This window comes from Protopterus annectens, chromosome 8.part1 (assembly GCF_019279795.1).
Source record: "Protopterus annectens isolate FY-2018-M chromosome 8.part1, PAN1.0, whole genome shotgun sequence".
NCBI classification, from domain to species: domain Eukaryota; kingdom Metazoa; phylum Chordata; order Ceratodontiformes; family Protopteridae; genus Protopterus; species Protopterus annectens.
In genome coordinates, this window is record NC_056742.1 from 359,734,944 (window position 1) to 359,758,385 (window position 23,442).

General features: G+C 35.4%; 1 protein-coding gene across 1 annotated transcript in view; it reads right to left on the reverse strand.

Moving 5' to 3' along the window:
• The window catches only part of NECAB2 (N-terminal EF-hand calcium binding protein 2), a 2,586,853-nt gene that overhangs the window by 113,547 nt on the left and 2,449,864 nt on the right, over positions 1-23,442 (reverse strand). The window contains exon 9 of the mRNA XM_044081939.1: positions 1,700-1,756. Coding sequence (XP_043937874.1) covers positions 1,700-1,756 — 57 coding nt within the window. The remainder of the gene's footprint in view (positions 1-1,699; positions 1,757-23,442) is intronic.

A 23,442-nucleotide genomic window follows, 5' to 3' on the forward strand; every position in this document is an offset into this window, starting at 1 on the left:
GGAAATGGGGGGAGCCTAAGCTCATAACATCCTGGTTTGTGTGTGTGTGTGTGTGTGTGTGTGTGTGTGTGTGTGTGTGTGTGTGTGTGTGTGTGCCACTAGCCAACAAAGACTGAAGTATTTAGGCAGAGTAATCAATGTGCTAAGCATTTAAAATTCAATATAAAACATACACTGAGGTCTTTTTCCAGGAGTCTGTGTTTATGAAGTTTTTGAAATTTTGCTTTTGTCCCTGTTTCTGCATATTGAGCTCCTGCTGTAAGGGACTGGACTAAACTGAAACTGAAACTGGGAAGGGAAACGACTGCTTTGGAAGTGATACAGGGGCTGCAAATAAAAATCAATGTAAAGATGGGGCTAGAGAGAAAGGGTAAACAACAAAATAAGCAACTACCTAGTTTGAAACAAAGTCATTCATAAATGGCATACAAAAGGCAATGTAGGTAAAGCACAGTTTAAAGTTGGCAAAATAGCTAGCAAGCACAGTGCTATCATAAATTTATTAATTCCTGTTAATCTGGTAGTATAGCGACATACAATAAGAGAGTTCAAACACAACATTAGCTAGTAGTAATAGCAGTTCAAGCACTGACCAGCACTTGCAGGAAAAACATACTCTATTCAACAATTCTATATCAGAAACGGATAGCACAGTCTGACTATATTCACAGATGTAGGGTTTCATGCATGGAGCAGCACTTGTAGGCAAAAACAAACCCTACTCATCAATATTAAACAGAAACGGGTGACTCACTACTACTATATCCGCAGTGCTGAGCCCAAAAATGTGGAATTAACAGAAACCGATTTCCCAGCTACACGCATTTCATTCATATACCTCATAGAACAATAGGAGAAGTTGAAAACAATGCTGATTTGTGTATTACGGAGAAACTAAAAATGCATAAAAACTGTGTCAAATTATAGGATAAGAGGAACAAAATTTTCAACCGTAGCACTTACATGGTGAGCACACAAAACTTGGGGTGCAAGGAGCAGGAAAACTATTATTTGAAAATGGCACCCTTTGCGTTAGGGTCTAAGTAAGCTCAGTTTGGACACTGATGGGGGGAGAGGCTGGGCTTTACGGAAAATGCATTCTGCTGAACCACGAGGCGGAGCAGGTAGTTCAAGAACCAATCAGCCACCCTGGAAAGCTGTGGGTTATTCTTGCTGATTTTAACACAGCAGAAGTGTAAGAAAACTTTAACTTCCTTTAAAAAAAAACTTTAGTTTCCCTTTGATTAAGTGAGCTACTTGGACTGTTTTATTTTATTCCCATTTGTTATTTTTCTTTTTGTTTGCTCAGTTTGGCTATATCTGTATTATAACTTTTGCACTTGAGGGATAAGAAGGAAAAAAAATTAAAGTGCAACTGGAAATGGGGGAAGGGGCTGAACCAATAGCGTTCTGCTTTGTGCGTGTGTGTGTGTGTGTGTGTGTGTGTGTGTGTGTGTGTGTGTGTGTGTGTGTGTGTGTCACTAGCCAACAAAGACCGAAGTATTTAAGCAGAGTAAACAACGTGCCAAAAATAAACAAAAGGCAGTATATATATATATATATATATATATATATATATATATATATATATATATAGAGGGTCTGCCAAATCACTACTTTTGTTTTAAATAACCCAGACAAAAAATAAATGCCAAGACAAGAAACTGACCTTTATGAATAAATCATTAAATATACTTACTGTGGTGGCTGTGCTTTCACTGTCTGACAGTCTCTGGTGCAAGTCGAACCAAAGTGTCTAAAAGAAAAACAGAAAAGACAGATAAAACATACACTTACAACTGAGATGCATAATATATTGTTTAATTTTATTCAGTAAATAGAAAAAAAATACTCCACTGCAGAAGTTATAGCAAAGCTTGGTGAATAAATTATGGTGCAATGTACTTGTCTAAACTATATGAAAAAGAAATAAGCTTGTCTCTGAAAGGATTATGATATTGACATACATGAAGTTATACTGAAGGTACGACAGAATCAGAACACGTTTCTAGCACATATTGTCTTGAAATGTAGTACCTGTGCATAGTCACAAAATGGTAGTGTGATTCATTCACGTCCAAAGTAAAATATGTAAATGGCATCAAAGTAAAGCTGATGGCCCTTTTTTGTATGAAGAAGACATCTTCTCACATCCCATTTCTTCTTCTCATGCTGCTACAACTATGTTAAGAAAACTAACTACCCTGATTTACATATTTGGTCTTGGAACTGCAGTATTCACATTTCTGTAAGAAGAATAACTCTTTGAATCCTGTTAAGACTTTGTTTCACATCGATGGTGGGTCCCTGTCGTATTTGTGTGGAATTTAATTCCAGTCCTGTAAAAACGTAAGATTGCAGTTGTAAATGAGGAAGAGTATATATTAAGTTTGGGGGCTGTAGTTTCTCTGATTATTCTTCCTATCCTGAATTGCAGTGACCTTAGAATTAGAATGTGTATATGTAAGTGTGATTTTAGATATATATTTATGATTTACTTTCAGATGGTTGACTAACACGAATGTCGACATCAGGAAGGTAAACCACTCTACATTGAAAATGGAAATGTCAAATTCCCATCCTAGTACAAACACACCAAGGAACAATCTTGGCACATGCAACTTTAAAACATTATTTTTTTGCAGGCAGCTAACCCCCACCTCCTGCTACTCATGTATATATATATATATATATATATATATATATATATATATATATATATATATATATATATATATCTGTATCTATATACTAACTCTCTTCCTGGGGATTTTCAATCTCACACACCTTTTGACTATCTGTATAACTGTCCAAATGCAGTAGATTAAACAGATGTCACCCAAACTCTCTGTCAAGTGAGATATATCACTATAAACAGTCATACGTGCATAGATATATACATAGCTATGCTGTGGGGGTGCAGGGTGGATTTAACCACTGCAAAAGTACTTTATTACTTAACAACAAATTTTGAAATATAGTACTGTTCAAGTGAAATCAGAGTTATTTTTTGTAGTTCTGAGGATCCCAGTTGTGGTCCTCAGAATTGTAGTCAGGGCACAATTTTTAAAAATGACAAATTATAATAAACAACTAGTTCAACTGTAGTACCCTTACTACCCAGATATTATATTAGACACGGCTGTGGAAGTGTAGTCAAGTTATTACCAATATGATGGTCCACTATGTTTGAACTTAGCAATCAATAACAGTTTTGGTTAATACTGATCAACAGCTATATAAATGTTTGCCTTGCCAGTGAATTTCATAAACTATTTTAAAGATAGTTTGTATATTTATTTATTCACTGTTTCACTAGGAGATTATTGTGTATTTCTGTCTAACTGCAAACTAGATGACAGTATTGTTTCAACATGTGATGATCTATGGCAGATATTATAAAAACAACTGCTTTAATTGAAAGCATACCATATTTCCATACCCAAAGAATTATTCCTAAAGAGTATTGATGGAGAACTGGTGAGTGGTTCAGTATAATTTACTTGAAACAGACAAGAACGATGAATAAGTTAGAAAAAGGACCTTAACTGTTGTACTGATAGCTATATATTAGTAACATTGTACCGCCACTACAGGAATATTTCAGAAAAATATTAATGCATGCCTTTCAAATGCTCTGATCCTCAAGTTACAGTGGTACGATTCTTCATTAACTGCACCCTTGTTCTATTTGATCCTGTTGACGGACCTAGGACTGCTGAATGAAACTTCAACAGTCCGAATCCAACTTCACTGAGCACACTTTAACGAAAGTGCTTTTACCAAAAAAACAATTTCACTAAAGTGCATTAAAAAAAAAAAAAAAAAACAAGAAAAAAGCATTTATGAAGGGGGGCAAGCCTCCCTGCACCCACCCCCCCTACTTTAAAATTCTCACTCCAAGATCGCCCTACAGTGGGGAAAAGAAAAAACTTCCTTTATCCGCACCGTAGTACGATCTCCACAACAGTCACTCCCCCACACCTCCCTCTACCTGCAGGCATACTTCCGTGAAAGTGCTTCTTCAGTGAAAAGCCCGTGTGCCCAGCTGTTTAGGATTCAGTGAAATGGCCATTCGCGCATCAGTCCTAGACCCCTGTTGACATACTTAAAACAGGTCAAGCAATTCATATGTATATGCCTTATGGAGTAACTGAGCTGTGTCTACAAAGAAGCATGTAGTCCAGCTGTATGAACTTCAGTACTGTCCGGCAAACAATTGTGTACCTTTTGATAAACATCACTGACTGTAAGATTTTTAAGTGCATATTTTAGGAACAAAGGAACAATAAAAGGCACATGATCGCAGGGATCATATGAGATCTAGACATATACAACAGACAGCACATTTAAAACATTCTTGCTATCATGTATGAGTACTTACTACTACCCTCCTCCCAGATCATGAGGGCTGTACATGATAACCGTGTTGTAAATTTATGTCTACTTTCTAATGCACAGGAATGATATGGAGGGTATGTCTTAGTGATAGATAACACATACAAGGGTTTTAGATGCTTATTTACAGTTTTCCTAAAATGTCTACTCATCTCTAGCAGTGCCACAAAACAGGTCACCCCTACTTATGGCAGATATGCAATTTACTGTTAATTCTATTAAGTAGCTTTGAGAGAAAAGCTAGCAATGTGTGGGTCAAAGCTATTTTCCCCTGTATTTCTGCTATCCAGTTTCCATGGGCTACATACACAAAAGGCAAGCTAAGATATCTGAGCATTCAAAAACGATGTCACATTAAGACCTATGCAGGTCATTGCCCCTCAGTTTTCCAGCACCATACCAATCCGACCAGTTTACAGACTGGCAAACTTAAAAAAAAAAAAAAAAAAAGATAAATTATAAAAGAGTAAAACTCAGCACAATAACAGAGTCCCTGAATATCCCATCCTGCTATGTTTTGCCTCCTAGCATTTTTCCTGTACTGTAGAATTACACTTTGCAGTTGGCTGAAAACAATATTCATAAATGCACAGACAATACATATTTGCAAATAAAGGGATTTTAGTAACTAAAGATCTTCATAAGTGAATCACTTTCAGTTACAAACTTAAGGATATCGCCTTTGCATTGAGATATACTTAAAATCGTTTTTCTCCTACTTTTCCCCTACTATTATTATATTCTGTTTCTGATACAATTGCAGACAGAATGCATCAGCACTGCCCAGTATGTACGTAAATGCCTTTAAATATCATGCATTCATTTATCAGAAGAATGAGATGGTGATCTGGCAGTTCTACTTTTGCCATGGCCTTACACATCATTATGGATCATTGAAGTAAAGTTCTTTGAACATTGATGATGGTGTAAAGAAGCCTTTTCCCAAAAGAAAGCATTGATTTCCCCAAAAGAAACTTTAACTTTTCTTCTGAAGTGGTATGGCTCTGTTCCCTAACACAAGGTGGGAGCACACACCATGCTAATTAAAATTAACACTGTTGAGCTCCACGCTATTCTGAGAAACAAACATTCTTTTTTGAAACAGTCTGACTGATATGGATGTATTTAATAAAACAACATTTCCAACATTTTACAGCATTCAGTTTGTATGAATATTGTTCAAAAAACTGTATTTAAATAGCAATTGTTTTATGAAAGCGAAAACATATCCTTTAGGAAATATTAGCTACATATGTGCTTCTGCTTTGAAATCTGCAAATGGGGAGTTGATGAATAAAGCATCCTTGAGACGCCTTTGCTCATTTTTCTCATAATACAAATCAAGTCCACACACAGCTGTCAGAAATGACCTTAAGAGTATTTGATTTGTAATTCTATATAAAAGAGCTGGTGGATTCATCTAGCATATTGCTGAAGACAAAGTGTTACCTCTGGGAGTGAGAAGACAATTTGATTAAAAAATTGCTGTCCCTGAAATGACGTTCTTGCTGCATATTCCTGACATCAGTTTCTATGACAACAAAAGCATCTTGTTCTAGCTTGTTCATAAAGTTAGAATCTGGTAACCAGATACATCCCTGAAGTTCCAGTTCTCCTTCTCCAAAGTTACCTATGACTTCAGTACCACTGCTGAACATTACTTCATGTCAAAGATGGTTATATGTTCACTGAAGTTCACAGGGACTCCACTAAGAATATAAGCGCAGTAGTTCAGTGAAACTGTAGAAGTGAGTTCTGCTTGTTCTTTGTTAGCAACATAACATGTCTGGGTTCTTCTTATTCTTCTAACAAACTGACTACAGCCCAACTACTTTTACAGCTATTTCTTTACTATCTGACAGCAATTCACCTGTCAGCTTGTAACATACCTCAGTAGAGATGGGTGCAACATAAAAAGTGTGTTATTTTCTTCTTAATGGATATCTCCAGAAGTAATGAATCAGTTTTGATATATATATAAAAAAACAAAAAAAAAAACGGCGATGTTGTAGTGTACTGGCTCACCGTCAGTTTCATGCAGGTGTGGGTGTGGCCAAGATGAATGACACGTGTAATGTCTGTGAAGCGGAATGGAAATGAGGCATGATTGGCATGCTATGCATATTAGCTAGTGACATCATACATATAATGAATGTAGATGAGCAGCTCTGAGTATTGTAGGTTCCCCCCAGGAAGGAGGCTCACATGGAAGAGTTACCCCTGATAAGTCATGAATAGTAGTATGACTTTCCCTCCCTCTAATGCACATGGCCATTGTTATTTGTTTGATATGGCTAAAGAGGAGGTCATATGGGGAAAACTATAATAAATAAATGAATGACTGCAGCTATTTACTCCAAGAAATAGTCTGTCTTTTGCAAAAGTGTAAATTTCAAGAAATACCTTGTTTTTTGCAAAAGTGTAAATCTTTAATTTCCTATTCAGTTACACTAGATGGACAGCAAGCTTAATGCATTTAGCCAGGATTGGTGGTGGAAAGAACACAGATGCAAGGGTGCAGGATAGTAAAGGAAGATCTGATTTTAGGGAAAAGAAAGAAAGGCATGTTAGAAGGTGAGGTACAATAAGGGGAGCAAACAGTAATATAAGAAGACTGAGATATGAAGCAGCATATATGTCAGGGTTGGCAAGAAAGATGTAGGCAGGACGTTTTTCTGCTTCAGAGTCAACCTGTTCAGGTCATTGGCATGCCTAAGAAAGGTAGTTGCGAGGCTAATTAAATTACAGCTTCTGGAAAAACAAGCTTGCAAAGGAATGAGGAGGATTAATAGTTTGCCTCCCCCCATCAAGTGTGTATGTTAAACAAACCCTGCAAAGATTAGGGTTAATGGCAAAAGTACTGGTACAGAAGGGATCCACAGAAGCTAACCTGTTGGTATGTAGAATAATACATGGTACCCAGTATGGAAGGCTGCCCTCTGATTATATGAGTAGTAGTAGAATATCTCAAAAGTCTGTACATCTTGCACATATTTGCTTCTTAGAGTTTACTGAACATGCTGAGAATTAAAATATAATTTGGGTGTGGTACAATTAAATGACCACATCCTCAATAAATAACTGGTAACTGCAGGCTTTGCATCAAAAATGTAATTTCTGTTGTACAGGTGGGCAGAACTGGATTTATTGCACAAACTCCACTCCACACACCTTCAGATAGAAACAACTCTGATCCAAAACAATACCAAAACAGCAAAATCTTCAGAAGTCAGGAATCGAAAAACAGGAACCAAAGTCAAATCCAAAAGCAAATTCTTTATTCTCCAGCGCCCCGGTGTAACCACCTTTCAAGAGTATACATTCTCACTGAAAGAATGGATATATATATATATATATATATATATATATATATATATATATATATATAGCAATTAATTAAACAATTAATTAAACAATTATGTTCAAAAAGTTTTAAAGCAGACACCTCCAGTTTATTTCATTATTCAGTCCACAGGGTGTCATTGTATTGTATTTCAAAATAAAAATACTTTCCTTATATTGTAAGTTATATTTCAAAGCATTTTCATCATTACAAAGACATTTCACACTTTCTAAAACTGTTCCTGTTAAAAATGAAGCATCACTATTATGATAAACACTAAAATGTGGGGCAATAAATTTATTTTCCCTTTTATGTCTTATGTCTCTAATGTGCTCACCTAACCTAATACGAAACTCTCTTTTAGTTTCACCTATATAATATAATCCACAGGGACAGTGTAAAAGCATACACAACTCCCTTGCTTCTACAGGTAAAACTATCTCTTACTGTGAACCTAATGTTGTTAATATAATTAAATGTTCTAACTATATTCCTACAAACACTGCATCTATTGCAACATCTTGTACCAAATTCACTTAGTGGTCTTGGTAAACAAAATTTTGGCATTACAAATTTACCATGTACCACCATATCTTTCAAATTTCTTCCCCTTTTATAGGAGAATAAAGGCTTTTGTGGCAAAATGTGCATCAACACCTTGTCTTTCACTAAAAATTTCCAAAAATGTTCTACTACATCCTTTATGTCTCCACTTTTTACATTATATGTAGAGACAAAATAAATATCCTTACAAGTTTTATCACTGATTGCCAGATGATATTTCTTATAATGGTGATGTTCACCCTTATTACATTTATTCCTTACCATATTATTCTCCTTTTTTACCTTCATAAGGGCATTTTCTAAAATATTCACACTGTACCCTCTTTTCAAAAACATATTATATGTAATATCCCATTCCCTTTGTAAATTTTCTTGTGTGTTACATAATCTAGATACCCTTGCCAATTCCCCATAAGGGAGAGCTTCCAAAGTATGTACAGGATGGCAACTAGATGCATGAAGGTATTGATTACCATCTATAAACTTCCTATGTATATTTGATATAATAATTTTACCATGTTCTGTACCCTCCAAAACAAGATCCAAGAATATTACTTTGTTTCCCTTCTGTATTCCATCAAATTCTAACCCAAATGGGTTACCATGTAAGTCTGTTAAAAATTCATTAACTGAATCAAAACCATCATCACAAATAAAAATCAAATAATCTATGTAAAGAAAATAAAATAACACATTACATTTCATAAAATTTAACTCAAATAGAAATTTCCTTTCAAAAAAATTCATAAACAAATTGGCAAGCTGCCCCCATTGCTGTACCTTGTTTCTGCCGATACAAAACATCATTAAAAATAAAATAATTATTCTTTAAACAGAAATCCAACAAATCTACTATGAAATCAACAGAAGGGTTGTCTTTTAAAGAAGATCTCACTGCATTGAGGCCATCATCATGTCTAATAGAGGTATATAGACTTTTAACATCCATAACCAACCAATACATTTTGTTGTTCCAAGAGATAGAGGATATTTTGTTTAAAAATTCCATACTATCTTTGATGTAAACTGGAGATTTAACTACATATGGTAAAAATATTCTATGTAAAATCAAACCAGTGTTATGTAGGAAATAGTTGCAGGCTGAAATAATGGGTCGACCTGGGGGGTTATGTAAGTTCTTATGTATTTTTGGTAAACAAAAAAATACAGCTAGGTCCTTTCTATCATTATCTAACCTATTCCTCTCATCCTTCTCTGTAAAAAAACCCAGCCTGATTCCCCTGTCCAACATGTGTTTAAATTTTGTAACAGCCTTTTGATAATGAATCATATTGCTTCTTTCATATGTTGTTTCATCCTGCAAATGATTCATACACATCTCAAAATATTGCACAACACTCATTATAACAATTTTGTTTCCCTTATCGGAAGGTTTAATAATAATATCCTTCCTGTCACATAATTCTTTTAAAGCACTCCATTCTTTATAAGTTAAGTTATATAAACTATTACATCTATTCAATTTCATATTTCTACATATATTCTCACATTCAAATTTAATCATGGAGCCATAATGAATTGCTCTCTGGTTAATAAAAGGCGGAATAAATTTGTTAGAAGAAGCTACATAAGACATATCTATTGCATTGCCAACAATAGGAAATTGCACATCATCATTACTTATACATTCATTGGATTTATTGCCAGTGAAATCCATTCTGCACTGTCAGTAGGTATAGGTACAAAGGGCATTCTTTACCTGGGTTTCTCCACAGGTACATTTCTTACTGATGTAGTGGACTAACACAGGTGATTATTTTCAGAATAACAAACAGAAGTCCAACAATTACATTAATCAGTTGCACGTATTAAGGCGATGTTGTAGTGTACTGGCTCACCACATGCATGATGATGGATGAAGAATGAATATTCATGCGAGTGAGAACCACATTATAATGAATATTCATTAATACAAATTGATGTCAACCGGTGGGGGTGGAGTTTGCTACTGCGCATCTGGTGAGGCAGTACACACCCACATCTCTATATCATGCGGTAGCCATCTTACATTTTCCTCTGTCAAGAGCCGAGAGCGATGTAATCATGACAGTTTGCATGTAGAAGCAACAGCAGCTCTATTTCAGGCTTGTTTAAGCCCCTGTTTGCATCAGGTAATCTAGCATTATACTCCAGGCGTCAAATACTGGTAGAGGTCTCAGTGGCTGTTGTTTCAGTATAGAAATCCTCATCTCTTACAGTTTTTTTCCCAGAATTATAGGACAATAAGTTTTATACCCTCATCTCTTTTTAAAAGAAACATAGCAACACTAGTAACTAGACACAGGCAGGAAGTAAAACATAAGCAGATTGTCAGCTTTTAAAAAGAATTACAAAAAACCCCACCAAAATCTTCTAATAAATAAAATAAATCAATCAACTTAATTATAATCATTAACTAACTAATCTATCAGTTGATTTGAAATAAAAAAAAATATGTATGCATTCCAAATGATCTACAGCACTTTAATTATGTGTGTTTGTGAGCATTTCTGATCTATTTCTACTGTCAGGCAGTACAACTAAGCATCCCTCCACCAATAGTAATCCCTGAATCTTTATTAGCTCCTCACCCATCTGTCCTATTCCTATACCAAACATTCACAGTTCCCACTTATTTTACAGCGGCTTTAACCAGTTCTCCTCCTAGTCTTTCACCACATTCTCTAGAACTCTAAAACCCACTTGGAAACTCACAAGATATGAATATTACTTCCCTCACATCACAAATAGTTATTGTCTCCTACATCTGTTCAGCATGTACAGTCATATGTGCACCATCCTCAGCTGCTGTTGCTGTACCAAGAATATACATTTATATATATATTTTTATGCTAAAATCTCCTTGAGTACCTTTACCTAATCCTTTTCTTTTCCTACACCCTTCCTCCACTTTCCATCTCTCCTTCAGTATCTCCATGTCAACCTGCACACTATAACTTATTTTAACTGTGCAAATAATCTCCCTCCGCTTCATTTTCCACCCCTTGCAATAACATAGCCATCTGATATTATCCCATCCAAATAATTTTCTGTTTCTTCTTTATTCCTGAGCATTACCTGTCATTTATTCAAAGATGCATGATCTGGTTTCTAAATTAATGTGTTTGACCAATTCATCATATCACTACCCTAATACTCTCCTCTTGTATCCCTTTTGTGTCCCTCTTATCCTTTAGGTCCCAAACCATCAGTATTTCTCCATATGTAAATAAAACATCATCACCTAAACTATTTTCTCTCCTTTACTCAGTCTGTATACTGTCTTGCAGTTCTTGATCTAAGCACCTTACACAGTTGCCTCTCTCTCTCTCTATTCTTTTAATCACTGGTGGACATAAAAGGCCTTGGGCTGGCACGCAGAATAGGTGATGTCTATTTCCCCTGTGATTTGTTGATTCTCAGCCACAGCCTGTCATTTGTCCACCACCCATTATAGTGACATTTACCAGATAAATAAATCTGCCAAAGTGTTTTACATACTTTGAACCTCCAGCTCTACTTTTACTACGAAGATATCCCACAATATATACTAGACTCCAGACTGAGCAGCACCTTTTCCTTTTTTAATCCTCCTTGTTAGCATATCTGCCTTCCCAGACCTCTTTCTTAAGATTACTTCTTCCATCTACACACTGCTGCAGTTATTCTTTATCGTCTTTTCCACTGTTCACCAGGCTTCCACACCCAAACTTTGAACCCTTGAGCTCTGTTAGTACTCAGTCTCATTGTGACACCAGGGAAATACTGCCAGCCCAGCTATCTGGAATTTTGCAAATAATCATATGTCATTTGTGAATTGTAATATGATTCATATGCTTGTTTTACAAATGTAAGAGAACTGTATGTTATGTACTGAGCTTCAAGAATGTAACCACAGTGTACCCTACTGGAAAAGAACAGAAATGTATATAAACTATATACCTGTGTAAATGTATGTTTTAATAGTAGAAGTTGGAACATACAGAGTTATCTTCAAAACTTCAAGAAAATAAGTTGGAATCAAAGTGTTTTACTATTGCGTTTCAGTGCAGCAAGCAGACACAATGTCTAGAGCTAGAGGTTTTCCAATTGTCTTGAAAAAGAAATAATTACTAGGTTTCAAATGTAAAAGTGTTTTTATTGCTCTATGACTTCCTAGCAGCTGCACACTTCTGAGAGACATGTATTTTTGACACAGAGCTGTTAAATTCTGTTTAGCTTGGGAATTGAAGTCAGGTGACAAAGACTTGATGTCTTCCGAGCTAACCCAGCGGTAATGCTGATTATTAATTTAAGAACTCTCTCAGAGAAAGACTGTGTATTTTGTATCTTGTCTTGGACCTAGAAACATCCATTCTGCACTTCTGCCTGCATGTTGTCTGTAAGTAAGTCTAGGGTACAGTAATCTCTCTTAGATATAGACAGGAATGTAGTAACGATTAGTTTAGATGTTTTCTGTATTTATTTAAAACTGTCCTGCAATGTTGTTTTAAATTATTTCCTGTGATTCTGAACTCTGTAGTTACTGTGTTGATTGAGTATTGTCTTGTTCTTCACGTATTTATTATTAAATATATTTAAACCTGTCTTTGTGGCTGATATTTGTGAGACATATTTAAGCTCTTAGAGTACTTGCATATGTATTTGGTGACACTGTACAGGCCACTCCTAAATAACCTTGGTCTTGGTCACACTTACCATTTGGATAAAAGTAACACACAGTAGGATTGGTCACCCTTTGTAAGGGTCTTAGAGTAGCTGATAATTAGTGGTTGGTGGCAGTGATAACTAACTTATAGTCCGAGAAGAAGGGGGCATAGCTAGTAAATCTGTGTCAGCATTCCCCAGTAGTGTCTTTGTGTTTGTATATAAATAAAATCAAAGTGTGTGTGTGTGTGTGTGTGTGTGTGTGTGTGTGTGTGTGTGTGTGTGTGTGTGTGTGTGTGTGTGAGCTACTTGGGCAGGAACACAAAGCACTGGTTGGACAGAGAGGGTGCTGGAGGTTTTGGCTTGACCACTCGGCTGAGATCTTAACCCTATAGCTGTGCCAGTGGGGAGTCTTATTGGGGATCTGGAGAAACAGGCAGAAACCAACCCCAGACTGACTGTGATCTCTGTGTGCTCTTAAGGGAAATTGTATTTTACTGTGTGTGTACTTGTTATCCTCACACTGTATACATCCATCATTGTTGCCAGTGGTGAGGAATGAAGCTCCTTTTTTACTGGGCTAGTACAGGGGCATCACACTCATTTTCCACAAGCACCTCTCCATCTCACCATAATTGCTTTTACCAAGTTAAAATTTTAAACCTGATTTAGCTATAAATTTCTGAATTTGCCCTAATACCCTTCTAAGACCTTGACTGCCTCACCTACCATTACACTGCAACCATTAGCAAACGTGATAGACACATACAGGCTAATCTATATGGCATGAGAATATGAGCACTTAGAAGCTTTCAGAGGTTTGCAGACAACTGACTGGATCCCATATTATCAGTAAACATTTGCAGGGCTTGCAGTTTTTCCTCTTCTTCTAGACTACAAAACTTGGCCTCCAATATAGTCCAAAAGCTGTAGTTCTAAAACCTTCTAGTGATATTAGTCTTAGTCTGTGCTTTGAAAGCAATCTCTTGTGTTTGGTATTATATATGTAAAGCCTTCTAACTAGCTGGTCATCATATTTGATGCAGACCGTTTCCATCTCCTCAAAGATTAAATCGCATATTTGCAAATATTTATGAATTTTATGTTTTGGAATGTTTTATTTGTCCTGTACTTGCAATCCTCATTTTCCAGACAAAAATTTATCTTCTAATTAAAGAAATATCCTGCTATTTCCCTCATAAACTTCCTGTTTCTGGATTATATCCTTCAACAACAAAAGCATGAGGAGGCGACCCATCACAGTGGGATGTCTTCACAGTTTCTTGACTACTTATTGCATCACTAAATGAGTGTTTACTAAATAATACTGTCACTCCTCTCCCATCTGCCTTCATGCCTCACTAGTCATCATATAGGAGGCTTGGTTAATTCCAATGTTTTCCACACCAAAGCAATAGTGTGCTTTTGCCACAGAAGCCAAGTTACATAATTCACTAAATAAACACATCTGATGAGATCTGGAAGGAATACGTCTCCTGTATTTATGGGTACCAAATGAAGCCCTTCTCTGATGTGGGGCATAACTGACCACTATATAAGCATTAAGAATAACAATGTCTAAACTCACAGAATATACCTTGAAGGTATTAATCCTGTAAAGCTAAGAACATATAAGCTGCCTGAGAAAAAGTGCAGTCCTAACTGCCTAAACAAACTATTCAAGAGGCAACTCCAAATGCCTCAATGTCTCCATACTTGAATAGTCCTCCAATAATTTCAAATAACTGGCTGCTCAACTAACTTATCAGATTAGATGATGTAAACTCCCAAATATTATGAATAACTCAACATCTAAGAAAATGGAAAATTGTGAGTTATTTGCAGGGATGGGCAGTAACTGATGTCCAGAAACTCTGTTTTAGCCATGTTCATTTTGTAACCTGCTGTAGTCTTGAGTAGTATTAAGACGTTCAGCAATACAAAATGAGATCTGTCAGATTTACTTAGAAAAAATAGCATATCATCAGCAAGAACACTCACCTTATGGTAAACCCTCCTCACCCTAGTCCCTTAATCCTTTCCAAATCCATGCTTGCCCCCCCCCTCACCCTAGTCCTTAATCCTTTCCAAATCTATGCTTGCCCTAACAGGTTGTGTCACAGGCTAAATGGCAATTGCAAAAAGAAGTGGTGAGAGAGTGGGGCACTCATGTACGTGACTGTAGCATTTTACTTTTGAATGTTCTCAGTACTACCACCTGAGGTTGGGACTGCACCAATGGTAGCTGGCAGTGTCACATAGACTGGCTGGCACCTCAGGGGATTTCTTTTTTTTTGCATGCAGTTAATGGGCAGATTGACTGACATTAGAGAATTCATTGCTGATAACATGAGTTACCTCTGGCCCCTTTTCAACGCCAAAATGGTAATGACAGTCGACTTCATGACTATAGCACCATCCCCATCACCAGGGATGTGTCATATTACTGTCATATTACAGGCACAGGCTCCTCCCTCCCAGAGCAGTTGAGCTAGCTAAGTCACTCCTTCTCACTCCTCCACCTGACTCCTTCAGTTCCCATGCCACTAGTCAAACTCGAGTTGTTTTTTTTGTAGTTAGAGCTCCATCTCTCTGTGCCACATAGTCAAATCTCATGATGTGTTTTTAAGTTACTAATAGCATTACTACTCCTGAAGATTTTTTTTGTATAAAAGTGATTGCCCTTAAACAAACAAACAAACAAAAAAAATTTAAAAAATAAAAAAGCATGCTGCTCTGCCCCATTCCTTGGAATACTCTTGTTCATATAACTAGTACACATGAAATGGATCTCTTAACAAACAGGTGAGTGTTTATGCACATGACTGTACTAGTGTGAGCACACACACACACACACACACACACACACACACACACACACACACACACACACACACACTTATTTTGGCTGATAAGGGTTCTGATTGCAAATTAGTGGTTCTTTAACTGTCCAAAGCATTATATTCCAGTGCCCTCTTCCAGAAAGGCTTTTAAGTAAATAAGTAAATTACAGCTGGATCTGTTTTTGTTCATTGCCAGTCCTAGATTTCAAAAGTGTATTTGCACCAGTAAGATAAATTTACTGCAAACTGACCTGATATGCGATGGCTTTTTTCACATGCATCACCATAGATACTCTTCAATGTTTCAGCTTTCAAAGTAAGTTTTCCAACATTTTTAGTGCTAACCTGCCTGTCTCTAAGGTCTGCATGCTGCATTCCAGTCAGTTTTGCCCACTGGAACATGTAGCTGTGTTTCCTTCATGCAGTGTCACACAGACAGAACATGCTTATCAGTGGCCTTCCCCCTTGTAAAATTAAAGCAAATGTTCATGCTCATGGTATCCCTGAAATTACCACAGCTTGTAAATTAAATGCTCATGTCTAGGGTACCACTTGTTCTGGTTCATATCATTTGTAAAGTAAATATTAATTTCTGGTAGTCCCATTGCACTTTATGTCTGCTGTCATTCTTGTTTGCAGAGTTAACCTGTCCCACCTGCTATTCCCTAAGAGTAATACACTGAAGTGATTTTCTGGGGGGGGGGGGGGTAATTCCTCACATGCCAATACCAATTGCTATATGGTTACAAATTGCTTATGTGTAGAGTTATCCCTCCTATAGTCTGCATGTCCTCCCTGTGTTCACTTGGGTTTTCTCTGAGTGCTCCATTTTCCTCCAATATCCCAAAGGCATGCAGTAGTTGAATTGGATATTCTAAACTGGCCAGATATGTGAGCGAGTGTGTGGTGCAGAAGAACTACCATGGTAGGGCTAGTAACCCGGCAGTGTAAACCTTGGCTCTAGATGATTATCACCATTGAAGTGAGACCCTAACCATATGTGCAAAATGGGAAAAAGGGGTTGTGGATGGATGGATTCCAATTTCAGAAGAAATAAATTATTTTTATTTAAGAATAACCTCATGCTTTCTTTCTTTCACCTTGCCATAAACTACACTTATTCTTTACTAAGGCTGTCTGTTCATGCATAGGAATCCCTTCCCATTTCCTATCCACCGTTTAACAAAACTACATATGTATGTTTATTATGTTTTTATTATCTAGGGTACCCATGACTCTGATCTCCAGCAATTAAAGACATTTATGCTCATATAATAGGAAGATTGTTTTTAATGATATGTCAGATCACAGGGAAACACTATGCCATAATAGCAGAAATATAAGCAATATATTAATGGGCTATTATGTTGATGACTTACATACATTGTGTTCTGATGAGTTGAGATGGAGCATGTATATAGTATAAATTCAGCAAATGCATATGCAAACTTAGTAGAGGCAGGACAAACACAGTCAACGTATCATACAAGCAGATGGAATCGCACTATTTCCCTCCCCTTCTGCATAGTACAAAAAATACATTTTTGCAGCAACTGGTTTGTACAGCAGTTGTAGCACTATAATATTATGGCTCCCAGATGACTTTGGCAACCTACCTTCATTCATTTGAGGGCTCATGTGTAGAATATTTCAACATGCTAATTAAGGTTCTGCTATTGATTACTGATTAGCTCAGTAATGTGGAAGTAAGGTGCATCTTACTGTGACCTGCAATATTGTGTGATAGGAGCTTGATGGGTTGGAAACCTCTTTCAGATGGGTACTGTAGAGCACAGCAGTTGTATTGATTTGTTTTGTTGAATCCCAGTCATTTTAGATCATAAACAAGGCCACTATTTTCCATTTTTCCTAGAAAATCCAGAATATAGTTTACTTGAGTACCAGTAAACAGAGGGATTTCATTTTAATTTTAGCTCAGATCACATTCAGCCAAATTTAAATGTCTTTTTAAGTATATTACTTTCTGTGTTAAAGGAATTATTGCAATGACTGACAATTGCAGCAACAGCCACTGTTATAATTTTCAGAACAAATTTTAGCTAAGTATGGATATAATAAGACAGATACGACTAAATGTTTGCATAAATAAGAAATGTGCAGAACCATGAGAACTTCACCTTTTATATTTATAAACTGACAGTTGTCTTTTTACTGCTATTACACAATTAAGCCACTAAGTGGCACTGCTGCTAAACAAATGTTATAGACTGATGCCTGAAAAACCTGCAGCCTTAGAATATTTAAATATCTACTGAGGCTCCGGTTCTCATTTAAATGATGTTGTTTTTCACTGTACAGCATTCTGACAGAAAATGTAAAATAAAAAGTTGATATGATCAAAACTGGAAGGTCAAGCCATGCTACTGCATCTTGGAAAATGAGTAGAACAAAGCCCCCTTCTTCAAGCTGGGAAATTGGTTTCTGATAATACCACATTTTTGGCCTCAGCTTTAGCATTAGGATAAGGATCTTAAATCAGACAGGATAACCATAATAAAAAAATTGCTTTAGAATTCATCAAGCTACTATATATGTAAATATATTCAAGGCATAAATTAATGTTAATAGCTCAATTATACTTATTTTACAATTACAGCTTCCATAGACAGTCTGACAGCATTTAGGAAATGTCAGAAGCTGAGTACATAGCTTGTGGCTGTTACTAAAAGTGTGTCACTAGTGTATCAAAAATGTCCCTGAGGGCATGTGTATGGACCACACATCATGATCGCTGTAATATTACTGAAACTTGATCAGAAACAGCAATGCAGCATCATAAATAAAAACAAAAAGTTTGGTCAGAATCATCTGTGATTAAGGTCCATGAGGTTTTCAAAAATGCATGCAGTATTTGAAAGAAAGGCAAGTATCTCTTGGGAAAGAATATTGTCTCTTAATATAGTGTGGTGAAAGCTTTCTAAATGGACTTCACCATCTGCAGGCCGCATTATTACCTTCCCATATGGGTTACCAGTTATTGGGTCATTTGACATGGCTATCTTAAAATGCTTTTCATTTTTAAAGCAATACTGTTACTTGGGATGCAGTTATTAAAGGTTGTTTGCAGAACTGGAAACTTGGTAGAAACTCCAAACCAAAAAAAACATCAGCTGTGGCTTTATATCTATTAACACATAAACTAGTTCTAATATTAATTATAGTCTGACCTCAACATAAAACGTTCGCCCTCATTGTATTACTGACTGGTACATAAACACTCTGTCCCAAGCATCATCAGTAAAGCTAGCCTTAATGCTAATCTTAGCAGTCATTAATTCTAACCCTAGTTCTAAACTAAGCTTCTAACTAGCTGCTAATTCAATCTAGTCCTATTCTCAACTGGAGCTTAAAACCTTACTGTATTTTATACTCACAACATCTAAGAGTAGGAAATCTGGACAAAGTTAAAACTAATGGTGGGACGAAGGCCCCAAGATCAGGAACAAATATTAAATACTGATCTTGTAAACTTAGATAGTTGCTAGAATAACAGATTTTATGTTAGTGTGGTTTTTCTGAAGGATTCAGTCTGAAATGCAAATTTCTGTCATTATTTAGTGAGCACAATCTTCAATGATTTGCCAGAAAACCACACACATTTTATGAGTAACAGACCAAAAATAAAAGGAAAAATCTGGGCATTCTGTGAAAATCTGAGCCATTAAGAGGTATGCTGTATTTCTATCCTTGGCAGTAACCTATGCATTATACTTATCACTATTCCTAAATGTTCTTAAATTTAACCTTGTCTCTCTCATTGACTATGACCCAGCTTGTCTCCCTCATTGACTATGACCCTATACCATCTCCAGTCATAGCTTTAACCTTAACTGTTACGCACTGCCTGCTGACTGTCATGCCACCCCCTACCATACTTAGGCCTATTCATTACCTAGATGCCCTAGAATGAGAGTAGTGTAGAGGGGCTGTCATCCAAACAAACACCAATTAGTTTGGTGTTCTCACTGGCATCTTGGCAATTAAAACTATTTTGTGTAAGGCTCCAACCCCTACTTTTGGGCGGTGAAATGGGTACCCATGTCACTACTGAAACTGTCTTTGTCCTCATCCTCTCATTCATGCTCCTAATCATAATCTTAACTATTGTAATGATGTCAGGCCTAGGCCTGATACTCTAATCCTTCACTTAATCTTTACAGTATTAATAACCTCAAACACTAAACCTAACAACAGTAGTAATCGCTATTACATCCTATCAATCAGTGCACTACATTTTGCTAAAGTTCACTCTAAAACCCTTAATTTAGCATTTACATTAAGTCACATAAGACTTGATATATTACTAAATTTAAGAAGTAGCATAACTCTAGCTCTTAATTCTAGCTGTAATATTAATACCTTCAGCAGTGTTAACCTAAATTGCAACCTTAACATTTGTGCCAACCCTGGCTTTTTGACTGATTTCAGTTCCATCTTTTCCTCTAGGCTGAGCTGCTATATGACCATAGCAGTATCTGTTACTGCAACATTTATTCTAGTCTTGGTTGGAGTACTAGATCTGAACCTTGCCTTATTTGTTGCCCTAAAATTAAGCAATGCCTAAGATGGTATGAAAAAAAAAATTATGCTGGTCCACTAACAGAAAATGAAAACAGTCAGTGGAACACGGTGATGTTATACCTTTTACTGGAAAAACATAGCTTTTGCACTTACTCAAGCTTTCTAGCTAATAGCAGCCCTTCATCAGGAGTTATTAAGTTGCATCAATGACAACTTCTGATGAAGGACTCCTGTTATCCTGCAAGCTTGAGAAATTGCAACAGTTTTGTTGGTCCAATAAGTAAGCAATAATGCCTGGCAATGGTAAGTATTTTCAGGGAAATATAAGATCACTCAGAGGTGGCATCAGGCCTCACCACCCTTGGAAGGTCAGTTATTTCCTGATAATGCTGACCTTGGAGGGCATTATTTCACTTAGATAATGGGCTATCTGTTAAACAGTTTTGTGTTTTTTTTATTAGTATATACATTTTTTTATATTTTGATGTAAAACAGTTCCTTTGCTTAATATTTTAAAGTTAACATAACATACATAATTGTTGTTGAAGGAAGTATTTTGCATCTAAAATATAAATGATGTAAGTATTTAATGTACAGTCAGACAGATAGACAACACACATACACACTCACAGACACGGATAGAAACACACACACACACACACACACACACACACACACACACACACACACACACACACACACACACACACACACACACACACACGCATACCCAACAGTTTTCTTTTTTTTTTGCTCAAAAGTTTTTTATTTTCAAAATATAATTGAATGGCATCCATAGTATTTGTACATAACATCTAAATAACTATGTACATTATTTACATTAGCCTGACATTTATAACAGAAATCCATCTATACCATTATTTGTAGATATGATCAACAGGTTATCAGAGAATGTCTGTTCAGTTATTGCATAGTGTCAATTAATGATAAGACTTTCTTCCACGGGTTGATGAGCAATGGCTTAGGATGAACCATTAATTCTTTAATTTTAATTTCCATCAGTGCTGTAGTCTTCAGTACGTTATAGAAGTCTTCCAGAGTCGGTAAAGTATTTGTATTCCATCTTCTAGCTATACACTTCCTTGATATCGTAAGTATTGTCCATAATAAATATATATTAGTCATGTTCAACTGAGGACCTTTGTTCACATTTAACAATATAAGAGCTTTAGATAATATGAATGAATCATTAAATAAAGCTTGTAGAAAGTTATATATACCATTCTAGAATGGTTTAATTTTAACACAGTCATAGAAAATATGATTCCAATCTGCTTTGTGAACTTGTTCACACCTCCAACATATTCAATTTGGGGAGAGATTAATTTTAGTAATTCTATCAGGGGTTAAAAATGCTCTATGTATGCATTTCCAATTAAATATTTTCCAGTATAGTGTAACAAAAGTATATTTTATTGATAATAAGATGTTTAATTTGATTTATTCAGTTAACTGTAGTGACTGTACTTTTGTTATATATTTCCAAAATGTTATTTTGGGATATATTTTATATTTTATAAATAGTTTGTAAAATTTTGAAATACCATTTCCCATATCAAAATCCTTATATATGATTTCATATAAGTATTTCAGAGGCTTAGGCATTTCTTTAAATGAAGAGTTATTAATTATTCTGCATAAATCTTGGGAATATGACAGAATGCTTTGTATAATCAGCCAATCTTGTTGTGGAATTGTATATGTTGTTATTATTGTTTGTATGTCCAGCACTTTAAGGTCTTTGATACATTGAAACCAACAAACAAATCCTTTCTGTTCCCATGAATTAATTATTTCTTGATATATCTTATGTGGCTAATTCTTTGTGAGAGTCAATGGTGTTAAAATGTCAACCCAAATTTTTAAATCTATATTTGTATTAATGAGTTTTCTGAAAAAATTATGAGTCTTAGAGGGCTTTGTTATATTATATTGCAAGCTGATACTTAATATATTCCAGGATATATTGAACTTACCCAATATTTGGAATTTTTTTTGTAAATCAAACTCATTTATTAATATTACAGTTGATAATTCTTTCCAATTTGCAGAGTAATTTGGATTTATCCAATCTGTAATGGTTTTAGATATGGATGCCTTTATATATGTTTCAATGACGGGAAAATTAATTACTCCCTTTTTCTGTGGTCTAATATGATGTATTAAGACTATTATATTTCTTTTGGGATACCATAAAAACTTTACTAGGCATGAGTTAATTTGTTGGTGTATTCCTTTCTGGGGGCAACTATATAGCCAAAGCTATATACAGAATCTTAGGCAGTAAAACCATTTTATTAATTGTAGTCCATCTTCAAATGTTAGTATTATTTTATTCCATTTTCCACATGTTTTTATTGTGTTGGTGATATTATTATAGTATTTGAGACAAGGTCCTTGTTATCTTTACATAGCTCTTTTCCTAAATATTTTAGAGTGGGTACTTGTTTCCCTATAATGTGATCCTCTTAGTTGTAGTTCTTTTTTTAATTTAAAAAATAAAAATTTTGATTTTGATTTGTTAAAATGGAATCCCGAAGTCCTGTAGAATTTCTGTATTAATAAATCTAGTTCTTCTAAAGTCTCTCTAGTATTAGATAATATCAATAATATGTCATCTGCAAAAAGCATTACTTTAGAATTGTACTGATCATAAACATCTATTCCTCTAATTTTCATATTGTTGCATATTGAATCTGGCAATATTTAAATAGCTAATGTAAATAAAATCAGTGACATGGAACAGCCTTTCTTAGTACCTTTTGTTATATGTATAGATTCAGAAGTAAAAGGACATAGCTTGACATATGCTAAATTGCTTGTATAAATATATATATATATATATATATATATATATATATATATATATATATATATATATATATATATATATATATATATATATTTTCATTAAAAGACGTACAAAGGAATTAGGAAATTCAAATTGTATGAGAACTTTGAATATATAGTCCCAATTTAAGGAATCAAAGAAGCTTTCTCTGTATCTAAGGTAATTTATAAGTGTTCTTTGTCTTCTTTATTTATATGATCTATAAGGGTAATTATCCTTTTAATATTGTCATA